The sequence below is a fragment of the Telopea speciosissima genome, chromosome 10, assembly GCF_018873765.1.
Source record: "Telopea speciosissima isolate NSW1024214 ecotype Mountain lineage chromosome 10, Tspe_v1, whole genome shotgun sequence".
NCBI classification, from domain to species: Eukaryota; Viridiplantae; Streptophyta; class Magnoliopsida; order Proteales; family Proteaceae; genus Telopea; species Telopea speciosissima.
Window position 1 is genome coordinate 28,438,913 of NC_057925.1, and position 25,359 is coordinate 28,464,271.

Below are 25,359 nucleotides of genomic sequence, written 5' to 3' on the forward strand. Positions count from 1 at the left end.
AACAGATCTAACTATTTTCTTGACAAGTGAGCCATCCTACGCAATTGTGTAACCGGGAAAGAACTATTCCCAAAGGACAAACTTCTTTCCTAAAAGGACTCCACTATTTGATCTCCTACCAAGAATAGAAGACCTGCCAAAGTGGGACTCTTCATGACCGCCCTTCGCCCTAGGCCTATAAATACCCAGGTATTAATCGGGTAAAGGGTATCGAATAATTCTTACTTTTACTCTGAAAATCATCTACTGCGAGGAAATCTAACTTATGTATTGGAGAGTCCCCGTCGGTCGAAGCCGACTCTCCCTTGCTTGTTTTTTCTTCTGTGCATGTTACCCCCGGAAGAGTGACTGGCAGGTTTCTTGCTGCAATAAATTGGTGTTGTTTGTCAGAACGACATCAACAAAGCTACAAAGGTTATCATGGCAAGAGAACAACCAAAGACCTCTTGCTATAGAACTGGTCCACCTAGTGGCCCTGATAACCGAAGTGTGAATCAAGCTCTTCGTCCTCCATCGGCTCCGGTTCTAGAGGCTGAGCCTTAGCCCCAGCTCGAGGGGCAAGATAGTGAACAACTCCCCTACACTGCTTCCTATTTTGGAAAATCTCCCCTTTAATCTTTTATCCAAACTCCCTAACTACTAATGCTCAATCCACGACCTACAAGTCCAAGTGTTGGAAAAAATATGCGTTGTTTAGAACATTCCTAAGATAGGCCAGTTCAACATAGCTTCTAAAATAAGTTTCGGTGGCACTAAAGCCATCAGTAAGGGAAGATCGCTCGGCGCAAAGGTCGAAAAGCCACGCAAGCTCATCCAACCCACAATAGCACGTAGTATTTTTCATTGCATTCATTTAATTCTCACTCACAAGAAATAAGTGTCACACTTCTTGCTTAGGTAATTTTAAACTTCTCATTCTAATTGTTTTTATTTTTCTTACTCTTTAAGTTTGGTGAAACTCTAGATGAGTAAGGTTTTGCATTGAACCTAGATTGTAATTAGGTTATGCAAGGATCCTCTTATCTTTGAAAGAGTTAGGATTCTCTTGTTCTTAGAATAAGATTGTAAAGGTGATTGTATCTCCACCTATTGTATTGAAAGGGAAGCTCTAGTGGAGTTCTCTCAAGGTTGAGAGGAGTGGATGTAGATTCGAAGAATCGGACCATTATAAAAATCCTTGTCTCTATTTGTGCTGTTGTGCTTATCTTTCCTGCAAATATGTTATATTCCAACCTCAAGCAATCTTAATTTTACATTTAACTGTAAGAATAAAAAAAGACGCCGCATATTTCACTAGAATTAACCTATTCATGCCCCCTAGGTTAAGCAACACATATCACGTACCAAGTTCAAGTATTTTGGCATCCTTGGTTCTTTTTGGCTTCATATTCTCCCTCTACCTACCAAACCACAAGTTGGGAATTACAATGGATGAATGACCTTTGAACCATCATTGCCTTGACGAGGTTGAGTCTTGCTAGCAATGCTTTGTATTCAACTATATTGTTTGAGGACTGGAACTCAAACCTCAGTGCATATTACATGATAAACCCGTTAGGGCTTGTCAGGATAAGGCTTGCTCCACACCCCTTGCTGTTGGAGGAGCCATCAACGAACAAAATTGATTCTTGTTTCTTTGCTTCCTCACCTTCCGAGAAGGATGGATCTTCAAGCAAGGTGCATTCAACCACAAAGTCCACCAATTCTTGTGCTTTGATAATAGTTCTCAGTTGGTACTGGATTTCAAACTTTCCTAATTCCACTGACCATCCAACCAATCATCCTGAGGCCTTGGGTTTTTGCAGTATCTTCCTTAGGGGTTGGTCGGTTACTACTTTGATGATGTGTACCTGGAAGTGTGGCCTAAGCTTCCGAGAAACCATGACTAGCACATAGGCTAGTTTCTCTATTATGAGGTACTGGTTTCTGCATCCATTAATACTTTTCTAACATAGTAGATATGCCTTTGAACTTTTCCTCCTTCTTTCACCAGTACTATGCTTATTGCCATTGAAGTTACTGTTAAGTATATGAGTAGCTCATCTCCCTGGTTAGGTTTGATGAGCAGTGGTGGCTTGGCTAGATATTCCTTCAACTAGATGAAAGTTGCTTGGCATGCCTCCGTCCATTCAATGTTTTTCGCTCCCTTCAGAGACTTGAAGAATGGCAAACGTCTATCACTTGAGCTTGATATAAACCTGCCACGAGCGGCTATACATGTAGTCAATTCTTGGACTTGTTTCCAGTTCCTTGGTGGAGCCATGTGGACTATATCATGGTAGGGTTGGCCTCGATGACGCACTTGGATGCCATGAATCCCAAGAATTTGTCTGAAGTGACTCCAAAAGCACACTTGGTCAGGTTTAGTCTCATCTTGTACTTCCTCAATAGTTGGAAGGTTTCTTCAAGATCTACCATGTGATCTTTTGCTGGTAGGCTTTTGACGAGCATATCATTTACGTAGACTTCCATTTTCTTCCCAATCTACACCTTAAAGAGCTTATTGACTAGCCTTTCATATGTCACTCTACCATTCTTTAACTCGAAGGGCATGACCTTCTAACTGTACAAGTCTTTGTTCGTGGTGAAACCGGTCTTTGGTACAGTCATTATTTGATTGTACATTGAATAAGCGTCCATGAAACTCAATAATTCATGACCTGCTGTAGTGTCTATGAGTAGGTCAATCCTGGGCATCAGGTAGTAGTCCTTCGGGCATGATTAATTTAAATCAGTAAAATCAATGCACATCCACCATTTGCCATTAGGTTTAGGCACCATTAAAACATTAGAAATCCATTCAGGATATATAATCTTTTCAGTGAGTCTTGCCAAAGTAGTTTGTTCACTTCTTCAATCTTCCTCTATCTCTCTGGTGCGAATGTGTATTTCTTCTAAATGACTGGCTTGTGACCAGAATCCACATCAACCTGTGCTTGGCTACACTCCTTTCAGTCCTGACATGTATGTAGCCGACCATGCAAACACGTCAGCGTTGTCCCTTAGGAATTGAATGATCTGCTCTTGTTGAACGCCCTTCAGCGACTTTCTGATTTGCATCGTACTTTCTGCCTCCTTGGGCACTAACTCCACGGCCTCTAACTATTCTGCAAGTCCTCCCCTGGTTTGCTTAGTGTCATCTCTGAGATCTTCAAGCATTATAGACATTGATACCGGTGCCTTCTCTCTTCCTCGGAGATAAGTGTCATATCAACTTCGTGATGTAGTTTGGTTCCCTATACATTCTCCTACTATTACACTCGCACCCCAAATATACCCCTATACCAGGGGACATCACCAATCATTTGCGTTCGATTGTCATCATTGCTGGGGGGTGACAAAATTCAGTGTCTACATTGACGTTCACCACCAAGAAGTTGAGCATGACAGTAGATTAGAGGGGGACCGTTCATGCAGTGACAGGCAATTCAAGGGACTCTTCTATTGGCACTGGGGCTCCAAAGAACCCATATAAGGGGGAATCAACTTGTTTTAGCATACTGTTGCTCAACCCATCTTCTCAAATGCCTCATGGTAGAGGATGTCCACCGAGCTCCCATTGTCTATGAATATCCTGTGCGTGGTGAAATTGGCTATGGTCAGGCTAATGACCATCGCATCATCATGGGGCCTCTGGATTCCCTCCATGTCTTCCTTCGAGAAGGTGACTGTATATTCAGGAATTGGTGTGTAGCTGTTATCAACATGATATACTTGTCGTGCATACTCCTTCCTTCAGTTGGAAGATTCTCTTCCTGCACTTGGTCGACCACTGATGGTGCTTATTTCTCCCACAAGTGCGTTCGTTGTTTGTGGATCATGCTTCTCGTTGCACCGCTCTTCCTTTTCTGCCACTCTCCTCAAGGAATGCCCCCTCTGGCTCTACCCTGCAACATGGTTGTCTTGTCTTGATCTTTCTTCCTTTTCTTTCAGATATCATCCCAAGTGACCCCTTTGAATTAGTCTTTCAATCTCCTGTTTCAGCTACCTATAGTCATTTGTCTAGTGACCATGATCCTTGTGGAATTTGCAATATTTTTGTTTTTCACGTTCTTCGATTGGGGCTTGAATCTTTGTGGGCCAATTCACATACCCCTTGTGCTTTATCTGATTAAGGGCATAAGATCTGTTGTGCGTGATGAGCACATTTATGTGTGAGATCTTAGGGCATAAAGCATACATTTTACCACATTGGACAGAGTTACTTGGTGCTTTCTTATGCGTTTCAGGTTTTTGGACTATTTATTGCTATTCTGGACTATCGGGAGCTGCATGATCCAATTTGCACGTAAAATTATCATTTTTATTTCCATGACTATAAAGAGGACTAAATTTGGAGCAAGATGGACGTGACGGAACGCAAGTACGCATTTGTTTAGGCCTCCATACAGTTGGTTATTCTTTTCAACCCAAACAAGAGTAATGGGTCAAAAATGAGCCGGAATGCAAGCCCAAGCTAGACAACCTTTTAGTAGGTCAACAGTGAAGTCAAAGTGAAGTTTTATTTAAAGACTTGAAAACCCAAGTCTAAGTTTCAAGTTTCGTGCACTTCTGTGGGCCGAACCCCTGAGAAAGAGAGATAAGGGCATAATGGTAATTTTGATAAATTTGAGAATCTCTGAAACATATAAAATATGGGGCTCGTTGCATTCGTAGAATGATTTGGTGCACATTTTGTTCTTGGGTCGAGTCATTCTGAGGTCCGGATGAAGAGATACGACAGAAAGATCGATTTTGACAAATTTCAAATTTCCATTGAATTCAAGAGAATTATACGGAAATCCCAACCAGCACTTACGATTTCTTTTTAAAATAAGGATCCTTAACTATCAATTCTATGAGGGTATTATGGTCTTTTTAAATTCTGGTGTGGAGGAGATATTGTGTGGACTTAATTTTGGATGGTAGAGCTTTATTTTGAAAGATTTTCACACTTAGAAGGACTCAAATCTCCACATCACTTGGAGAGCAAGGTTTTCTTTATTTTAGCAAGAGGTATAGATGAAGAAGGAATCAAATCAAGGGCTTGGATTTTGAAGAAGGAAAGCATCTCATCCAACGATTTTTTTTAATATCATATGTATTTTTTTTTGGTAGGGGATAAATTAGGAAATTGTAACGGAGGAAGGAGAAGGGAATATTCCCTTAGCTCTCTCATACTCTCTCTCCCCTCCATGATTTTTAGAAGGAGAGAGCCCTCAAAATCGTGGAGGCCTCTCTCCCTCTTTCCTCTTCTCCCTTCTTCTCCCCTTTCCCCATTAAATACCCCCTCTTCTCTTGTAAAATTATTCATTCAATTAGTGAAATTTTCCCTTCTTCTTCTATTTTTGGCTTTAGTTCTTAGTTTTGATTTCATAAATTAGTTCTTTTCAAGTTCTTAGTTTTGCTTTCATAAGATTAGTTTAATGGTTGTAATTTTGATTTCATAAATTAGTTTTTTCAAGTTCTTAGTTTTGTTTTCATAAGAGTAGTTTAATGGTTCTAATAGGTTTAGTTTATGCTTCAATGTCTTCAATATGGTTGTAATAGTTTTAGTTTTAAACTTCCTAATTTAAGCTCCTATATTGATGACAAGACTTAGAGATTTAGAAGAGGAACCATGGTAAGTTCATGCAAGTATTCATTCAAGCTTCTCAATTAATCCGGTTCAAGCACATCCAGGTTTGCATTCTCTAAACTCTCAATCTCATCCTCGCCTTCTCTTTCTTCTTCTCCTTCTATTTCTTTTATTTTTCTTATGTGGTTACTTTGCTTATGTGGTTATTTTGTTTATGCGGATGTGGATGTGTGGCTGTATTTTTAATTACTCCCAATTTGCGTTAGTTTGATAGGTTAGATGTTCATGTGTTAGGACGCCAACTTAATCTCATAGATGCGTAATTTGTTAGATGCTTGTGAATTAGGATCCGTTAGTTTAATTATCATTAATTTAGTAATTTAATTAATTTGGTTCACTTTGCATTACTTTTAAGATTAGTTAAATAGAGTGGCGTATATCTCCTCGTGTTCGACCGTAGCTTCGATTGACCCATTTGCTTGCGATTTTATTTTAACTCAAACAAGTTTTTGGTGCCGTTGCCGGGGAGATTATTGTCCATTTTATTTTTTTGATTTTTTAAGTAGTTCGAAGTGTTTTAGTTTATTATTTTCCCTTTTTTTTCTAGAAAAAAAAAAAAGTTTTTGAAAACCTCTTCTTGTTTCTCTTCTGTTTCAAATAGTGTGCGCTCAATCTAAAGTTCTTCACATGCTCCAACCCTCCATCTTTTGGTGTCCCTCATAGGATTAAGTTACCTATGACGCTACATCTTGACCTAGTGGGGTGGATTGGCATGTGACTTATCTTTGGAGGTGACCACTCTTGATAATAGGAAAGCGACATAGTGAGAGCGTTAGAAACATAAATGTATAGTAGACCTCCACTCTACATCAGAATCCACTTGGAGTCGCCCGTAGGTGGCTATAGAAGACTATACGGGTTCTCTTGCTGTCAACCTATATGGCATCCTTACAGTTTTTGAACCATTGTTTTGATTTTTTAGGGATAGATGCACTATCTACATTGGGTTCCCTCTTGTTTTTAGTAAATTTTTTTTTAAAAGTCGTTTATTTTTCTTTAATTTTTCTAAAGGAGACCTCATATCTAGGTGGCTACGGTGTGGACTCGTGATTCTTCTAATCGTCTTATTAGAATACCACCTCCTCCACCACCTTTGACCCCACCTTTGACTATGGGTGACCAACAACCCAAGACTCTTAAGAATAGGTTCTACCCTACCAGGGCTGCACAACCTTCTTGCATCAACTTACCACCTGTTACAGGAAACAATTATGAACTCAAGACCAACTTCATCAGCATGCTACCCCACTTCCATGGGATGGCCAATGAAGATGCATATCTTTTCCTCAGGGAATTTGAGGAGGTCTGTGTTTTAATTAAGGTTCAGAATTTGACTGATGATGCAGTTAGGCTTAGGTTTATACCCTTTGTCCTAAAAGACCAGGCCAAGAAGTGGCTCTATGGACAACCAACAAACTCCATTAATACATGGGATGAGTTTACCATTGTCTTTTTGAGAAAATTCTTCCCTCTTCATAAGACCAATAAGCTGACATCCTCCAGTTCAGGCAGAAACCACATGAGTCATTTTCTAAATTCATGCAAAGATTCAAGGACCTCCTCTTAGAATGCCCTTATCATGGTTTCGACTTGTGGCAACTATGCCAAATTATTTATGAGGGTATTGATTATCATACCAAGCAACTTGTAGAATTGTGTCCTGCAGGCTTTACTTCTTTTTCTGAGAAAAATGATGCATGGACATTCTTAACCAACTTGATTAATAAGACTAGGGAATGAGAATCTTCCCAAGAGGCTGAAAGGACCACTAAGGGATATCTCATTGAGGGTATGACAGCAAAGAAGGCTAAAAAGGTTGGAGTCCATAGTTCTTAAAGAGTCTATACCGGTTAATCAGGTCAACCAGGTCAACCATGTTTCAATATGCAGTTGGTGCCAAACCCCTGGACACCTTTTAGAGGAATGCCCTAATATATTGGTGGGCAATTCCAGCACTGAGAATGTAAGTGCTCTCTACCAAAATAACCCATATAGCAATATTTGTAATCCAGGATGGAGAAATCACCCCAATTTCTCCTAGAATCAAGAGAACCAAGTAGGCCAATCCAACTTCCACAATCAAGGCCAGCTTGGTTTCCAAAGGCCCAACTTTGCACCACAGAGCCAAGGTATACCTCCTCACCCCTTCCGCCCTCATCCTCATTTAGGACCTTCTATTAATTCTGCTAGGCCACCTCTCCTTGCTCCTTATCAGCCACCCCCAGGGTTTATCAATACATGAGAAGCAACAAGAATGAGTGAGATGGAAAACAAGATTGCCCTTCTCATGATAGGTTAAAATAATATAAAGAGATAGCTCACCCAGCTTGTCACCATCGTACATGAGAAGGAAATAAGGAAGTTACGTAGCCAACCTGAGCCAAATCCTAGGCATCAGGTTCACACTCAGCAAGGTACCCAAGCTCCTCTACTCAATATTGTACAAGGCCAACAACATCAAGGGCCCTCCAGTCAAGTAAATGCAATATATGTGTTGCGGAGTGGCCGCGAGTATCAACATGTTAGTACACCTCAATCTCTACCATCTTATACTCCTATTGATTCTCCCCCTTCTAATGAGGCCATTGAAGTGTCTATTGTTCCTGGTTCGTCTGATGAACCTAAAGAGATTCCAGATGATTTGGTTGAGGAAACCAAAGATGATTCTATTGAGAAAGTGAAAGAGACCACCCTTGAAAGAGTTTATACCCCGGCTGCCCCATTCCCAAATAGGTTGGTTAACAAGAAGTCTCATTCTGTGGAGAAAATTTTGGATGTTTTTAAACAAGTTCAATGGAATATTCTTTTACTGGATGCTATAGCGCAGGTCCTCGTTTATGCTAAAGTCCTCAAAGACTTATGCTCCCAAAATTGGACCACCAATGTGTCTAAAAAGGTATTCTTGGCTGCTAATATTAGTTCTCTCATCGCACAGCCAATAGTAGCCAAGCATAAGGATCCTGGAAGTCCCACCATCTCTTGCACTATAGGCACCACCACCATTGATCGTGTCTTATTGGACCTTGGTGCAAATGGGAACCTATTACCTTACCATGTCTACCAACAGTTGGGATTGGGAGAACTAAAACCGATCAGAATTACTCTCCAACTTGCAGATAGGTCGCTTAAAGTTCCTAAGGGGATGATTGAGGATGTTCTGTTAAAGGTTGGGGAATTTATCTTTCCTGTGGATTTTATTGTCTTAGACACCCAACCTACTGTCAATTTTAAGCACCAGATCCCAATTATCTTGGGTAGACCATTCCTTGCTACCAGTAATGCTTTGATCAATTGCAGGAATGGTCTCATGAAATTATCTTTTGGCAATACCTCTGTGGATTTTAATGTGTTCAGGTCAGGCAAGCAGCCTGATATGGATGAAGAGGTACATATGCTTCAGGAATTCCCAAATGATGAGACTTTCCTTTTTATTTTGATTTGGGATTTCAGGATTGTACGGAGGAATTGGAAGGTGTTGATGATATCACCTCCATTCCTCAACCCTTCATATTTGATTCTCCCATGGCTGTCCCGTATGTTGATTTGTCCAAACCTCATAGGTTTGATGATTTTATTGAGGAGGACAATGCTAGTCATGATGCTCCCCAAGCATATTATCGTGATCCTGATTTGAAAAACCAAGTTATGCAAAGGACAGATAGTTTTAATGCTAGGATTGATTTGAGTAAACCTCCCATTTTTTATGATTATCTTGATGAGGTTACTGATATTCATGATCCTTTTGATGTTTACTGCGATCCATTCTTGGTTGGTTTTTGCGATAATGACATGCATTCTATATTGACCATGAGAGGGAATGGGAAGATTTGTCTACATGGATTATTGTTCACGGCCTTCATTTTCTACTATCCCAGGTGGGCAGATTTTCATGTTGTGCTTAACTTCCATCTTATGTCTCGCTTTACTAAAATTCATGGTCGAGTATTTTCTGGTTCTGAAGCTCTTTCTACATTTACCGGCCATAGATTGAGGTTTCTGTTGCTGACCCTAGTACTTCTTGTAGAGGTCATGACTCTTCATGATCCTCTTTATTGATTATATCTGATAAGCCCCCTCATCTCATCCCTTGTCCTTATTCTTTCTTTTCTGCATGCATTGAGGACATTGCATGAATTAAGTGTGGGGGGGGGGTGTGTTGGGCTTTATTTATGAATTTTATGAATTTTGATTGTAGCGGTAGTTTGGTTTTGTGCATATGTTTCTTTGATTGCGAAGCTAGAGAAAGAGGGAATTAGGTGCCCTAGCATGCGAAATAATAAAAAATTCCTTTTCAAGGATGGTAGTTAGTTTGTATCCGGTGAAGGGGATTGAGTTTGAAAATATGAGTGCTATTTCATTTGATGGTTAGATTCTTCTATTTGTATATGGACCCTTTGATCTTTTGGCTAATAGTTGAGACCAATTAGTTTGTGGCAAGGCAAGGCATGAAAGTGACAGTGAGTGGAAAAAAAAAGAAAAACACAGAAAGGAAAGTGGAATTCCTTGGGACTAGACATGGCACTGTGCCTCATAAAGCAGGGTGACTTAATCGAAATTCCTTGGAAGGAAACTCAAAAAAAAAAAAAAAAAAACAACTCTTACATCAATGTCTCAATGTCTTATGGATATATACAAAAAGCGAAGCTACTAAGTATTTGGGTGTCTGGTGTATGCTCCACCATGTCATTCAGGGAACAGTAGTGGAGTAGAAATAGAGTCTATGGTTGAGAAATAAAAAAAAGCTTTTGCCTTAATGCTTGAAGAAAAAAAAAGTATGATAAAATATACTCAATGCCTAAGTCTTTGGTTTCATCGACGCTATGAGTGGTTTACTTGAAGGTGAGTAGTGTTCAGAAAATATGAGGAGATCCTTTAATCTTGATGCATGCTTGTTTCTTGAATTGATGTGGGGTGATAAAATTCAAGTGTGGGAGAATCTTTGGCTCCTTGATTTTTAGTTGAGTATTTCTTTGAGATTTTGTGCACTATTTTACTTATGCCATGAGAAAAATTTATATCATTCTTTTTGATTTATTAAATTTTGGGTGTATATTCATTGCAAACACCCACGAGACACAACTCGTCCACTAGGGGTAACCTAGGGGTTTAAAGGTTTGTTGCACATGCTAAGTGCAACCGTGATTCTTACGAAAGTGAGTTAGTATTTTTTTTTGCATTCTAGGTTAGTTTTTCTTTTTGTTTACTTGAGGACAAGTAACGTTCAAGTGTGGGAGAATCTGATGAGCACATTTATGTATAAGATCTTAGGGCATAAAACATACATTTTACCACATTGGACAGAGTTACTTGATGCTTTCTTATGCGTTTCAGGTTTTTGGACTATTTATTGCTATTCTGGACTATTGGGAGCTGCATGACCCAATTTGCACATAAAGTTATCATTTTTCTTTCCATGACTGTAAAGAAGACTAAATTTGGAGCAAGATGGACATGACAGAACGCAAGTACGCAATTGTATAGGCCTCCATACAATTGGTTATTCTTTTCAACCCAAGAAAGAGTAATAATGGGTAAAAAATGAGCCAAAATGCAAGCCCAAGTTAGTCAACCTTTTAGAAGGTCAACAGTGAAGTCAAAGTAAAGTTTTATTTAAAGACTTGAAAACCCAAATCTAAGTTTCAAGTTTCGTGCATTTCTGCAGGCCGAACCCCTGAGAAAGAGAGATAAGGGCATAATGGTAATTTTGATAAATTTGAGAATCTCCGAAACATATTAAATATGGGGCTCGTTGCATTCGTAGAATTATTTGGTGCACGTTTTGTTCTTGGGTCGAATCGTTCTGAGGTCCGGATGAAGAGATACGACAGAAAGATCGATTTTGGCAAATTTCAAATTTCCATTGAATTCAAGAGAATTATCCGAAAATCCCAACCAACACTTACGATTTCTTTTTAAAATAAGGATCCTTAACTATCAATTCTATGAGGGTATTATGGTCTTTTTAAATTTTGGTGTGGAGGAGATATTGTGTGGACTTAATTTTGGATGGTAGAGCTCTATTTTGAAAGATTTCCACACTTAGAAGGACTCTTGGATGTGGAGATTTGTCTTATCTCCACATCACTTGGAGAGCAAGGTTTTCTTTATTTTAGTAAGAGGTATAAATGAAGAAGGAATCAAATCAAGGGCTTGGATTTTGAAGAAGGGAAGCATCTCATCCAACGATTTTTTTTAATATCATATGTATTTTTTTTTTGGTAGGAGATAAATTAAGAAATTGTAAAGGAGGAAGGAGAAGAGAATATTCCCTTAGCTCTCTCATACTCTCTCTCCCCTCCACGATTTTTAGAAGGAGAGAGCCCTCAAAATCATGGAGGACTCTCTCCCTCTTCCCTCTTCTCCCTTCTTCTCCCCTTTCCCCTATAAATACCCCCTCTACTCTTGTAAAATTATTCATTCAATTAGTGAAATTTTCTCTTGTTCTCCTATTTTTGGCTTTAGTTCTTAGTTTTGATTTCATAAATTAGTTCTTTCAAGTTCTTAGGTTTGCTTTCATAAGATTAGTTTAATGGTTGTAATTTTGATTTCATAAATTAGTTCTTTCAAGTTCTTAGTTTTGCTTTCATAAGAGTAGTTTAATGGTTCTAATAGGTTTAGTTTATGCTTCAATGTCTTCAATATGATTGTAATAGTTTTAGTTTTAAGCTTCCTAGTCTAAGCTCCTATATTAATGACAAGACTTGGAGATTTAGAAGAGGAACCATGGTAAGTTCATGCAAGTATTCATTCAAGCTTCTCAATTAATCCGGTTCAAGCACATCTAGGTTTACATTCTCTAAACTCTCAATCTCATTCTCTCCTTCTCCTTCTTCTTCTTCTCCCTCTATTTCTTTTATTTTTCTTGTGTGATTACTTTGTTTATGTGGTTATTTTGTTTATGTGGATGTGGATGTGTGGCTACATTTTTAATTACTCCCAATTTGCGTTAGTTTGATAGGTTAGATGTTCATGTGTTAGGACGCCAACTTAATCCCGTAGATGCGTAATTTGTTAGATACTTGTGAGTTAGGATCCGTTAGTTTAATTACCATTAATTTAGTAATTTAATTAATTTGGTTCACTTTGCATTACTTTTAAGATTAGTTAAATAGAGTGGCGTATATCTCCTTGTGTTCGACCCGTAGCTACGATTGACCCGTACGCTTGCGGTTTTATTTTAACTCAAACAGTGCACCAGGGGGTGTAAGTAGGCTTTATCCCAGAGGGACTTCACCTTGAATCTCTTGCTCAGTCGTCCCTCTTCTGTTTTCTATCTCCACATTTGTCTTTTTCCTCCCAATCACGTTTCTTTTCAGGCTTCTTTTCTTGTTCTTAATTGGTTGTCATCACCTCTGCTACATTAATGTACTTCTCACGAAGGGCGATGAGATTATACATGTCAGGGTATTTCTTCTTTGCTAAGGATTCCCTTAGCTTGATGTCTCTAATGCCACTGTTCAGAGCCTGGAATTTTACCATGGGATCTAGATCCCTTACTTCCAAGGCTTCCTTGGTGAAATGTGTGAGGATAGCTCTGAGAGTTTCGTCTGAGTGTTGCTTTATGGCTATGAGGTTAACAACACTCTTTCTATGGACCCTACTACTCATGAAGTGGACCACAAAGGCTTTTCCCAGTTCCATGAAATTGAAGATGGATTTTGGCTTCAGTCGAGCAAACCAAAGTTTGGCGGCTCCCTTCAGGGTTGACGGAAAGGCTCCGCACATGATAGCATCTGATGCTCCTTGGAAGAGCATCACAAATTTGAAGCTCTCCAAATGATATTCTGGGTTGAGAGCTCCATCATATTGATCTAGGGTTGGCATCTTGAAGCCTCTAGGCAATCGTTCAACTTTGATTTCATCAGTAAACGTTGTATCCGTGTTGAAGGTGAAATCATGGCCGATGGGGTGGTTTTTCAGGACTTCCTTCATCTGGTCATGCAGTTCATGTACTCGCTCATTCAGGGCTTGTTCACCCTTCGTCATCTGAGACTTCGCCTTCTAAACGGTGCATATAGCATTGGTTTTTGCCTGTCCATGATGATCACTAGAATTACTATGATTCTTGCTGTGATCGGGTGAGGGAGATCAGGTCCTCACTGCTACTTGAACTGGTGGTGGAGGAGGTGGGATGATGCCGGCAACCGTTTGCCTTTGGAGATCTATCATTTGCTGCATTTGTTGTTGTATTTACTATTACATTGCAATGAATTTAGCCATGGTGACATAGGCCTGTGGTTCCACTAGCATATTTTCTTGAAAGTTTTGGCTTCGAGATCCATGATTTCATTGGAACTACTCCTGTTCAACCTCCAGAATATGGTTGGGATGCAGCTAGTGGCCATCAAAAACCAGTTGTACTTTAGGAGTTGTTCGAATGGTGTTTCTGGAGTTCACCATGGTGGATGTTCACAAGGGATACTCTTCGTTCCTGCAAACAGCGCCAAATGTTTTCGATAGAAACTATTCTCTTCCTCACGAACGATCCACGGGACCTGAAATAGAGAGAGTAAGGAGCCAGAGTTGGTCTCCAGGGGGACTCTCCAACTATCAAGTCAGTATAATGGATAGAATGAGCAATGGGAAACTAAAGAGTAATTCAAGTCCCCTACCACATGCCCTGGTATGGTATTTATAGGGTTTATAGAGTAGATCCATTAATGAGCAAGTCGATTAAAGTTCTGAGAGGATTAGAGTCCCTTATTTGATGGGTTGTTTCCTTTCCTCCTTGATATTTTGAAGATGTGCGTGAATTATAATAGGAATATAATAGATTACCAATTGTGGTTGATATCCGATTGGATTTGGTTCCTTTTGTGGATAGTCTCGATTGATCACATGATTATAAGTTCATGTGTCTATTTGGGCATGCTACGTGGCACATGTTCATTAGTGGTGAATAATTGTCCACATCACATCCTATTTTCGATCAAAGATCAAAACATCACTAGGAGAGATGCTATATGATCGATAAAAAAGGGCATCCACAATCCCATTAATTTGAACTTGTGTGATCCCATTCAAATGGAATTGAGAGGGGCATTGTTTACACCTTATTTCGATTAATAGATGAAAGTTATTTTTAGTCAAGAATGATCTATTTTCAATGACTAATTGTCATACCCCTATCCCAATAAGGGATAAAATATTATAAATGGGGTATGACTAGGATGCCTCCCAACATCCTAATCACCACCAGGATCATTGATGCAGTGGCTTACCCCACAGTCACACAGTCGAGAATCAGAGCTGATATTAGAATAGCGGAAGACTTAAAATAAATACCCCTAATTCTCATATAGAGAATGACTACAATGATATTATATATACGAAAGATTATCTTTGAGTACAATACTAAATCTAAAAGTTAATACATTTAAAAGATGACTTAAAATACAAAGAAAAGAGAATATTACATAAAAAAGCAGCAACATATGCAGCATACAATACGGAAAATAATCAAAGTATTAACATTCATAATCCAGCTTTCGCCTCTGCATCGTCCAAGTCCTCCAGCGCACCTTGATATAGTACTACCTACATCACAATCTAAAAAGAAGGGTTCCCCGAGGGGTGAGCTTCCACTCGGCCAATGAGCAGAAAGTTGAACCACACACACACAACAAATATGAGACTGTAAGTCAAACCTGATGAGCAAGCATCCTTGACGTCCCATACCACCAATTATGACTCGCACATCAGATCCGACTTACAGTCATGCAACATATGCAACAGTATGCTATGTAATATGAATAATGATGATGATGATGATAAGATGTGATGTATGCATGAATGCTATGCTATGTAGATTACTAGAATTGTATCCCTAGTACCGAAACTTACCCTTGATCCCCAACGATACAATACCATTAATCTACGACATAGTAGAGCCATATCCCTGGTACCAGAACTTACCCTCGATCCCCAACGATATAACCCTAACTACGTCAGTGGAAGCCTGCCAGTCCTGGAATACACCATCGGTCTCCCAGTAAACCTCCGATAATCTCAACCACGGTACCAGAACTTACCCTTGATCCCCGGGCTGGATTATCAATAAGGCGATCACAGTGTAGGAACTTACCCTCTACCTCCCGTGTCCCTTTAATACAAAATACAAGTGCAATATTGTGCAAGATGCTATATGATTCTATCGTATCGAGAGGTATTCCGGGTGCATCAACGTCTCATTCCATCTATCACCCGGGTACCAGCACGACACGGCACGTAGCAGGCCAAATATAATACATGATGAGAACATTAAACAACCACATTATCATTTCATCCATTTTCAATACAATCACAACATATAGTCATCAACTAACATTCACATGATCACAACTATAGGTAAACAATGCAAATATGTGTCATGAATGAAATATGACAAGTAAGGTGATTGCAAATAAAACATAGCATTTAAACATAGAGTCACTCAATAAACAAACAAAGTCTAACCCCCACTCACCGATTGTCTATCTATCTTCTGGGGTATTTGGTAAGGTTTACTCTAGTGCACGCACTTCTGTGTCGATTCTGGGGTCTGAGAATACATGAGAATACTGTTAGAAGTGTATAGGTGGGTCCCACGAAGGGTCCCAATAATTTATTTAAAGTTTGAGTCAAGACAGTAGGGGCGGATGCAGGAATGGAGGTAGCCAGGTGAGTCCGATCATGGATTCGTTCGGGCCATACTTAGAAAATACATGGAACGGACTCACGGACGGATGTGGAACACGGATCCGCTCGTGGATCCATCCCAACCCTGAAACACGCCCGAGAGTAACCTGAGCACCCTGAGTTACAGGCGGATTCAATTAGGTGGGTCCGCTCGTGACTCCACCTAGAATGGACAACCAGGTTAGGCTGAACGGACTAATGAGCGGATACATGATAGTAAATCCAATCATTCGTCGGTTGCCCTTCCTTTAGAAAGCTGCGAAGATCTCCACCTCCAGCCTTCATTCATGGAACCATAAGGGTCCTAGGTTAGGGAGGTGAGTCCAATCCTTCGTTGGAGGTCCAAAATACATAGTCCTTTATAGGACTTAGGGGATTCAAGGGATTTGGATCCTTCACCAAGGTTTCCCCCCTAGTGTTACTATTGTTAGGTTTCGCAAAATACAACACAAACTTCCTAAGTCAATCACTTTCAATATTCACCCCTATAGGTGTTAGGGCTTTTAGGATCCTAAAAGGATCACTTCAAGGTCCAACAAAACCACCAAGGCCTAGTCTAAGCATTCGTCTTGGGATTCATGGGTTTAGAGTCACTTTTGGATTTCCAAATTCTAGGATGAGGTCAAAAGTCCCTTAGGATAGCAAGGAGGTTTTGAGGGCATCAAGGGTAGGTCTTGGCACCTCGATAGGTCAAATAATTAATATATTTAGGGGGAAATTTAGGTAGTATTTAACTCCCAACAAAATCTTTATAAGTTTACCAAACAACCACAAGGCAAGTGGGGTCACTGGGGTATAACTTAAGTCTTACAGTTACTGTCAAAACACATCAGCCATATGTGGGTCTACTTTCAAGGGTCTTACATTGAGATTTGGTCCAAGGTTCCTTCATAATAATTATAGTCCTTCGAGTCTATTTTACAACGCAACTTGAATCGTGTCGATACAATATGTATACATAAAGTTATGGCCAAAACACTGAACAATGGTTATACTGAAAACTGCGGGCAGATTCATGAACGGATTCTGTTGTGTGAGTCCGCTGGTTAGTCCGATCGCAGCAGGAATGGGTTTTTCAAGTCCGAATTTCATCCAAATTGATCCCCAATGCCTCCAACGGCTGTAAGGGGTTGTAGGGATGGTTTCAAAAGTTAATTAGGGTCCCATTATTAGGGTCCTATTAACCCTAATGGCACAATGCATTGAGCCATGTATGGTCTACATCCAACTCCTCAACCCAAACTTGGGTTTTTGGGTGAAATCCCTATGTTTTCATGGCTTGGGTTGTACAGCATTCCATTGGAAGGATTAAGGGTGTACAATGACACCCAAAGGGACTAGGATCATGTCTCCAACAAGAGCATTGGGTTCCGAATGGAACCCAAGCCAAATCCAAACTCCAAGATCCCAAAACTCTAAGCTAGAAATTAAAGAAATGGAGGAGAGATGACTTACCTTCAATGGAGGGAATCAAGGGCAAGGCTAGGTGAGCCCTCTTCACTTTTTACTTCTCCTCCTTCCTTTCTTTTCCTTCCTTTTCTTCTTCCTTCTTCCTTCTTTCCTTTCTTTTCTTTTTTCCGTATCCGGACAGCCAGAGGGGAGGAAGAGAATGTGAGTGGGAGAGCTGATTTCTTCTTCTTCTTCTTCTCCTTTTCTCTCTTCTACCGTTTGCGTATTTGGGGGAAATAAGGAAAAGCTTAAGAGCTTCTCCTCTATTTACCCTCTTAAAGCTAAATCAAATAACAAAATACAAACTATCTAAAATACCCTTATCTTTATTCCCAATTTCCTACAACAAGCCATGGTTCAACTATTAGGCCAAGATTAAACCCATGGTCCCTTGAACCAACCAAACTTCTCAATCTTAAAAGGAACGTATTGGCTATGAAATAAAATGGGCCTTAGGACCAGTTTGGTTGGCAGCCCAAATCTCTAAAATTTCATGGGAAAATTTCAAGGACACCCACTAAAAGTATCTAATATCACAGAAACTTACCATACTTGGTCAAAATGTCACAGACACCCCAAACGATAAGCGCAGTTAGCACCCAAAGGTGAAATATCCATTTTACCCTTACATCGCCTGCAATGCTGCACTGCCTGCAAGAAATCCCTGATTTCACTCCTCCCGCTCACGCCCTCTTTCCCCTTCGTGGCTTCCTTCCATGAACATCGCCGCTGCTTTGGTAACCCAATTGGGAAAGCTATGGGTTCTCGATCTGGTTGCCATTTCAGCCTCCGATTTCCGGCTCAAAGCCTGTCTCGAACTTGTTGAGCTTAAACCCACTGTTCTCAGAGGGAACGCCTCGGAAATTCTCGCTCTTCCCAACGCTTCCATGGGACCCGATAAGGTATCATATGGTGAGCAATCATATTTGGGGGCGGGGGGGGGGGGGGTGAATTTGAATTTTTCCCTGAAAAGAGCAACGTTGTTTGAGTATACGACGCTGGAACCAAAAGTCCGAAATGTTCCATTCACAACCTTAGCAATTTTAGACTTCTTCCATTCCTTACGTGAGAATCTGTTTTTATTAGGTATTTTAGTTCTTAATTTGACAATTGAAGGGTATTTTCTGAAGTAACATACATTGGAAATTGTTGAAAGGATGTTTAACCATGATGTTCTAGCTGTCCCCCTGAAATTTTGGTGTTTTTAAGATTGTCTTCGTTTCTATATGACTTGTACAAACAAACTTCAAATTCAATGAAGCACCCATTAACGCCCGAATCCATGCTTTTAGGGTTAGGGTTTTTATGGGGTTGGATTGCTCAGAGCATGGTCGAACGGGGGAGACTAGAGAGGGTGGTGGCGGGGTTGCAGGGGAGCAAGAGGAGGGCTGCAGGTGGTGGTGGTGGTGGCAGAAGAAACAACAGAAGGAGAAGAAGTGGGGGAGAAAAAAGGAATAAAAAAAAAGTATTGAATAAAAACTAGGGCAAAATTGTCTTTTTTCTAGAAACTAATTTCTAACATCATTAATTCATCATTAAGGGTATTATAGGGATTTCACTGTGGTAAGGGTAATTTCGCCATTTAAAAAGAGTTAACAGACACTTAACTGTAGAGACTAACAGAGTGGACTAAATTGAAATAAATTCATAAAAATAGGGGGTGTCTGTGACATTTTGACCAAATATGGTAAGTTTCTAAGATATTGGATACTTTTAGGGGGTGTCTGTGAAATTTTCCCATATTCCATTATTTGTTCTAGTTAAGCCTTGTGGGCCCCACAACATAGCAAAATCAATATTCAAAGGTCAATGGTGGGGTCCACCATGTCCGGGGGCGTAGTCCTGAGGTCCGGGGCATTGGGACGTGGGCCTCACATAAGAAAACAATAAAAACCAACATGACAGTATGGACGGATTATCGGTCGGATTCACCAGCAGTGGATTCGATCATGGGTCCGTTCTTGCTGTCAATGCTGAAATCAACAATGGGGATGTGGGGCTTTGGCCCACTTATCCGGGACTTCAAGGGGACATTTATAAATATTTTAAGTTCACGATCATAGGTGTAAACCATTGCCACCTTGGCGTTACCCTTTGGGTAAAATCTAAATTGCCCCGGGGTATTACGATTTATTTCGAGTGCGAGTGTAACACTAATAAAACTGTCGATGATCGAAAATGGTCAGTGAATGATCATTGACTGACGAACTATGAGTGGCTGACAAACAGTCAATGATTAACGAACAATCAATGACCGATGAACGATGAGCAAGGGAGTTATAACAAACTTTTAAGGAAGTGGGTAGTTCTATAACTGCCTAGTAACCACAAAAACTACCAAAAGTTTCTATAAAAGAGAAATTCAATAATAAAGTGAGGGACTCTGAATCAAAACAACAAATTTATCTTTTACTTTTTTCTTTTTATTTAGGAATAGGATAATGTACACTTGTAGATCTTGCTTGGATAATAACTCCACAATGTCCTTTTAAAAGACATCTATTAGCATCAACTTGTACGCTTCAACAAATATATTTATGCAAGTAAGCAATTTGATTTCAAAGTTTTTCTTCTTGGCATTGCAATTTTTACATTTAAAAGTCCTTGGAGCGACCAAGACACTAAAAAGAACCCACTCTTTCCTTATCAGAAGTCAGATTCAATTCATTTTATGGCATGCTTAAGCATCTTCAACTCACACTGTCAATGTCGGAAAATAGAGGTAACAAATGCCAATTAACATGAAGAATTTTCCTCAAGCATGCATCCTTACAAAGGGTTATGTACAAAAACCACATGAACTCAATCATATAGAAGCAGACAAAACCAAGCCAGTTTAACGAGCTAATGAATTTTTTTTTTTTTTTAACTCTACCTGCCGCATATCTCTGAAATAGTTACATCATTAACGGATTCTTGCCCACTTGAAGATGACTCGACACCAATATTACTTTTACCTATGGTAAAAGCAAGTGATTTTGGAGATGGCAAAGTTGTAGTCTTATTGCTAAGCATAGAAACAACCTCAGACATAGTTGGTCTATCTGCTGAACTCTCTTGCACACACAAGAAGCCCACATGCACACATCTTATAAATTCACTTGCTGAACATGAATCAACTAAAACATCATCCATCAAGTCCAATATTTTGCCTTTTCTCCACAATTCCCATGCCTGAAATGGAAACTAAATTCCATCAATGCTCAACTTCCAGGTAAAATTAAATAGATGAATGCAATGAAAGGAAAGGAGAAAAGTGAGGAAAAAATGAAGAAAGAAAACTGAGATTGAGCATGTGTAACTTACAAATCCAAGTAGGTTCAAATTGCAATCTGCCTGATAGAAACCAGTGTTCTTTTTACCACTCAAAATCTCTATCATCATTACTCCAAAGCTAAATACATCGGATTTTACGGAAAAAAGGCCATCCATTGCATATTCAGGGGGCATATAACCACTGGAGATATTCAATATAATTTATTAGGATTCAAAAGGATATGTTCACATTCAAGTACATATGTAGCTATTGATTTGTGATAATTACGTGTGCAGTGGGATGGAGTTTCTGTGTGTCATTATTGGGTGTGGAAGGGGATGGAGTTTGTGTGTGTGTGTGAGAGAGAGAGAGAGAGATTTTGGTATACGAACACCATAAAGGTCAAATCTACTTACAATGTCCCAATGACTCTGTTTGTATTGGCTTGGGATTCATTCTCGCCAAAAATTCTTGCTGTGCCAAAATCTGATATTTTCGGGTTCATCTCACAATCCAATAAAACGTTGCTAGCCTTCAAGTCTCTATGAATGATTCTCAATCTAGAATACTTGTGAAGGTACAAGAGCCCCTGAGCTATCCCTTCAATTATGCCAACACGAGTTTTCCAATCCAATAATGCCCGTTTCATTGGATCTATCTCAAAGTTACATTTAAATAAGAGAAAAAGAAACCACCATAGTTAGTAACTGATAATTAAATGGATAAATTGGATATTAAATTGAATGGTAAGAATAACAAACCAAAAAGGAATGAATCCAGTCCTTTGTTGGGCATGTACTCATAGATTAGTATCTTCTCATCTCCTTCAATGCAACAACCCAAAAGCCTAACAAGGTTCCTGTGTTGGAGTTTAGAAATCAACGTGACTTCATTTTTAAACTGCTCCAATCCTTGCCCTGACATTTTAGACAACCTCTTCACTGCTATTTCTTGTCCTTCTACCAACTTACCCTGCAACAATCGTCCAATATTTATAAATTATTTGGAAAATAACAACAGAAAAAAATTGGCCTATATCTCATATTATAACATGAAACATAGCTAGTCCTCAATCTTTTGTGGTATAGAAGTCACTAAGATATAAGAACTTCATCAATGACATCAAATTGAAAATATTTTCCAAGTTGAAATGCCAATCTCCTCAATCAAAGTAAACTTTTCTTTATTGTTAAAATCCATATCACAATAGAAATAGTATAACATACAAGCATTATGCATTAAGGAGTCAGACATTACCTTATAAACTGGCCCAAATCCACCTTCTCCAAGCTTATTAGTAGTAGAGAAATTATTTGTTGCAGTTTCTATGTTAGAAAAACTGAACAATGGCAATTCAGAGTCCTTGTTCCCACAGAATTTCTGGTCACTTGCATTGCAATATTTGTGTGCAGCTCCTACATCACTAGTTAATTTATTTAATTGTAGCGTTGCACTGCTGCTGCCAGTCTCTTCGTTTTTTTCATTGTTTCCTGGTTTATGATTTCAAAGAAGGAATAATTTAAGTCATAGATCCATAAATGAGAACAGTGAATCCCTAAAAGCAGTTGTAAGTTTGCTCTGACTGGTGTGTGTGTTATATTATATGATTGAAGGGTGATTTACCTCCACCGTCGCAAAATCTTCTCTTTAGTCTACAGATTATGAATGCTATTAGAAAGGCCGACATAATTATTAAGATAAGAGCAGTGACTTGCAACCATAGCTTCTTCTTAGTTGGATGACCTGAAAACAAAAATCAATTAAAAAAAAAAGTAACCATATATATGTAATCCATAATATTAATCAAGAAACTCAACCTTCTATATTTATCTTGCAAATGCAAACTGGAGCCACAAGTTGAACAAAAGAAATCATCTTTTCTGAAAAGGACCTCAGGGATTAACCTAATTTTATTTGTATTAGCAATAGTTGAGCACACACGTCTTCAAGGGGCACCAAAGTTACTATAGGACATGTGAGACTAACTTTCCAAAATTCAACCAATCTAGAAGAGAAGCCCCTGGAAAGCAATTGATCTAGAAAGATTTTAATGAACTTGGGAGTCGGAAACAACTAGGTAGGATGAGAAAGAACTTACAAACCATTAGGAAGTCCATGGAGTAATAGTGATTACATCACCTGTGGATGGGTACAGAATCCTCTGTGTACCCACTCTTGAGTAAATAATAACACCCATGGAGGATGTATGAGCTAGCATCCAAATCAAAGTGTAGAATATGGTATCAAGGGGAGAAAATGACTTTTTTTTCCGATCAAGAAAAGGTTATCATGGCAGTGGAGAGCCCATCAGCCTTCCTAATGTGACTTTAAGGATGGAAGGTTTGGACCACTAGCCCATGATAAGCTCTTCAATTTCTACCATTCAATCTGTGAGTGAATTTGCAGATCCCTCAATAGTCATGTTTAACTAAACAAATTGAATTATTTTCTTCAGTACTAAGTTTTGTTGAAGAGATACAGAATGTAGTCAACAGTAATTGAGCTAATCAAGTAATTATGCAATTCATAAATCTAAAGTTCTTAGAAACCCAAAATTATGTATCTTTCGAAATCTAAATTTCACTATTCAAAATAAAAAAAATGGATAACTCACCAGAGATTCCGTTCTCACTAGCTGATTTGGCCCCTAAAAGAAGATCAAGGGACATCAATGAGAAGTACAGAACCAAAGTACAGAACCAACCAACTGATAACCATTTGAGTTCAAAAATAAAGTTCGAGATGATCACCTAAGCTGGTATAATTCCTAAGATAAAGTGTGTAATCTCCATGGAGATCACCAGAATATCGCCCATCAAAGAGAAAGCATCCTGTGCCATCATTAGAATCTGCAGAAGCATACCCAGTACAAGAACAATTGCGTCGGCACATATCCTTGCAATCACTGAGACTAAGACTCTTACTATAGTTCTGCAACATCCAGCTACTTATGGAAGCTTTAGTCTCTTTGAAAATGTGTCCGCCACTGCAGTTTGGTAGCTTCATCATGACACACCCTTCCGACCATTTCTCTGAATTGTCGTTCTCACATAGATCGATTAATGGATCACTGAACGGTTGGGCAACAAATAATTCTAAGCTCCCTGAGAAATCCATCGTGATCCATGTACTCCCACCAAGGCTGCCCTTCACTGCGAAGGTGAAGTAGCTCTGGTTTTCATTAGAGTAGTAGTTGAAAACAAACTTAGAGGTTGAAACACCAACACTTCTAATATAGGGAAAGCTGAAATTGTTACTGTCCCAGATCCCGCTTCGCCAGTAAACCCTCCCTCTTCGCCAGATAACGAGCTCTTTCATGTTTTCTGGATCAACGCCGAGAGAGAAAGCTCCTGGAGAGGGTACTTGATTGCTCAACCATGAAGTTAGTACCCGTTTTCGTGGCTTATTAGCCCTTAATCCGAACAACCCTAGCTTCATTCCAGGTAGAAATGTATCAGAAGGATAATCGAAACTTTGCCACACAATCCGCTCTCCGTCTTTAAGAATTAAATTACCAGAATCAAGGATGGTAGCACTTGTGTTGGCACCCATTGCAGGTTCTTCGGGGTTTATCATGGTAGAGATCCCACTTCCGTTCGTAAGCAACAAATTTCCTTGATTGATGCTTAGAATTCCAGAGGAATCCATGAGAGGGTTCTCTCTGTTGGCTATCCATACTGCCCTGCCATCATAACCCAAGTACAGTATTCCCAAATAGCGGTTTTGGGAATGCTCAAAATTCATGAACTTCAATTCGTAGAGTTTGTTTGCAGAAACCAAGTTCTCCCCATCTCTGAGGCTTTCTCCTGCTAGGAGAGTGTTCTTTGCTTCAGATCCTCTGTTTCCAAAGCTCCAAGAGAAAATCAAGAAAAACAGAACTGATATGTTATTGCTGATGCTTCTCAATCTAGCCATTACAGACAGCCCAAAAATCTTTGGATGATCAGTGAGAGCTGAAGAGACTGAACCACCAACTCATATTTTAATATAATCAGTTAAACGGTTCTGATGGGAAAAAAAAAACAACAAATGAAGGGTAGGTCTCCAACTTAGTGAAGCAGCCATGAACAAGTTACAGGAAAGATAGGTTCCCTGAAACTTGAAAGTGTTAGTGGGTAGCTTATGGCTTAAGGGTCTGTGAAGTCTGAGTTTGAGAAATGAAGGTGGGTTAATTTGATGCTAAGATTTCACAAAACAAAAGGGTGCCCTTTCAAACTAGGATTTGACAATGTATCATGACAATTGAGAAGCCCTAATGGGTTTTATGTTCTAGAAGGAATACTTTTCAATTAGTTGAGAGTTGGGACAGTGTGAAAGAAGAGTCACATGAGCTCTACAACATCGCACGATACATTACAAC

The 25,359-nt window shown here is 39.4% G+C and overlaps 1 protein-coding gene across 1 annotated transcript; it reads right to left on the minus strand.

The window, feature by feature from the left end:
• Window positions 1-20,612: 20,612 nt before the first annotated feature.
• LOC122643146 (G-type lectin S-receptor-like serine/threonine-protein kinase CES101) lies at window positions 20,613-24,989 on the minus strand. The gene is made up of 8 exons (XM_043836794.1): window positions 23,750-24,989; window positions 23,614-23,646; window positions 22,623-22,742; window positions 22,257-22,489; window positions 21,761-21,971; window positions 21,416-21,653; window positions 21,050-21,200; window positions 20,613-20,917 (listed from the first exon to the last, which is right to left on the minus strand). The coding sequence occupies exons 1-8, from the start codon at window positions 24,912-24,914 to the stop codon at window positions 20,615-20,617; spliced, it is 2,454 nt and encodes an 817-aa protein (XP_043692729.1). The 5' UTR covers window positions 24,915-24,989; the 3' UTR covers window positions 20,613-20,614.
• Window positions 24,990-25,359: the final 370 nt, after the last annotated feature.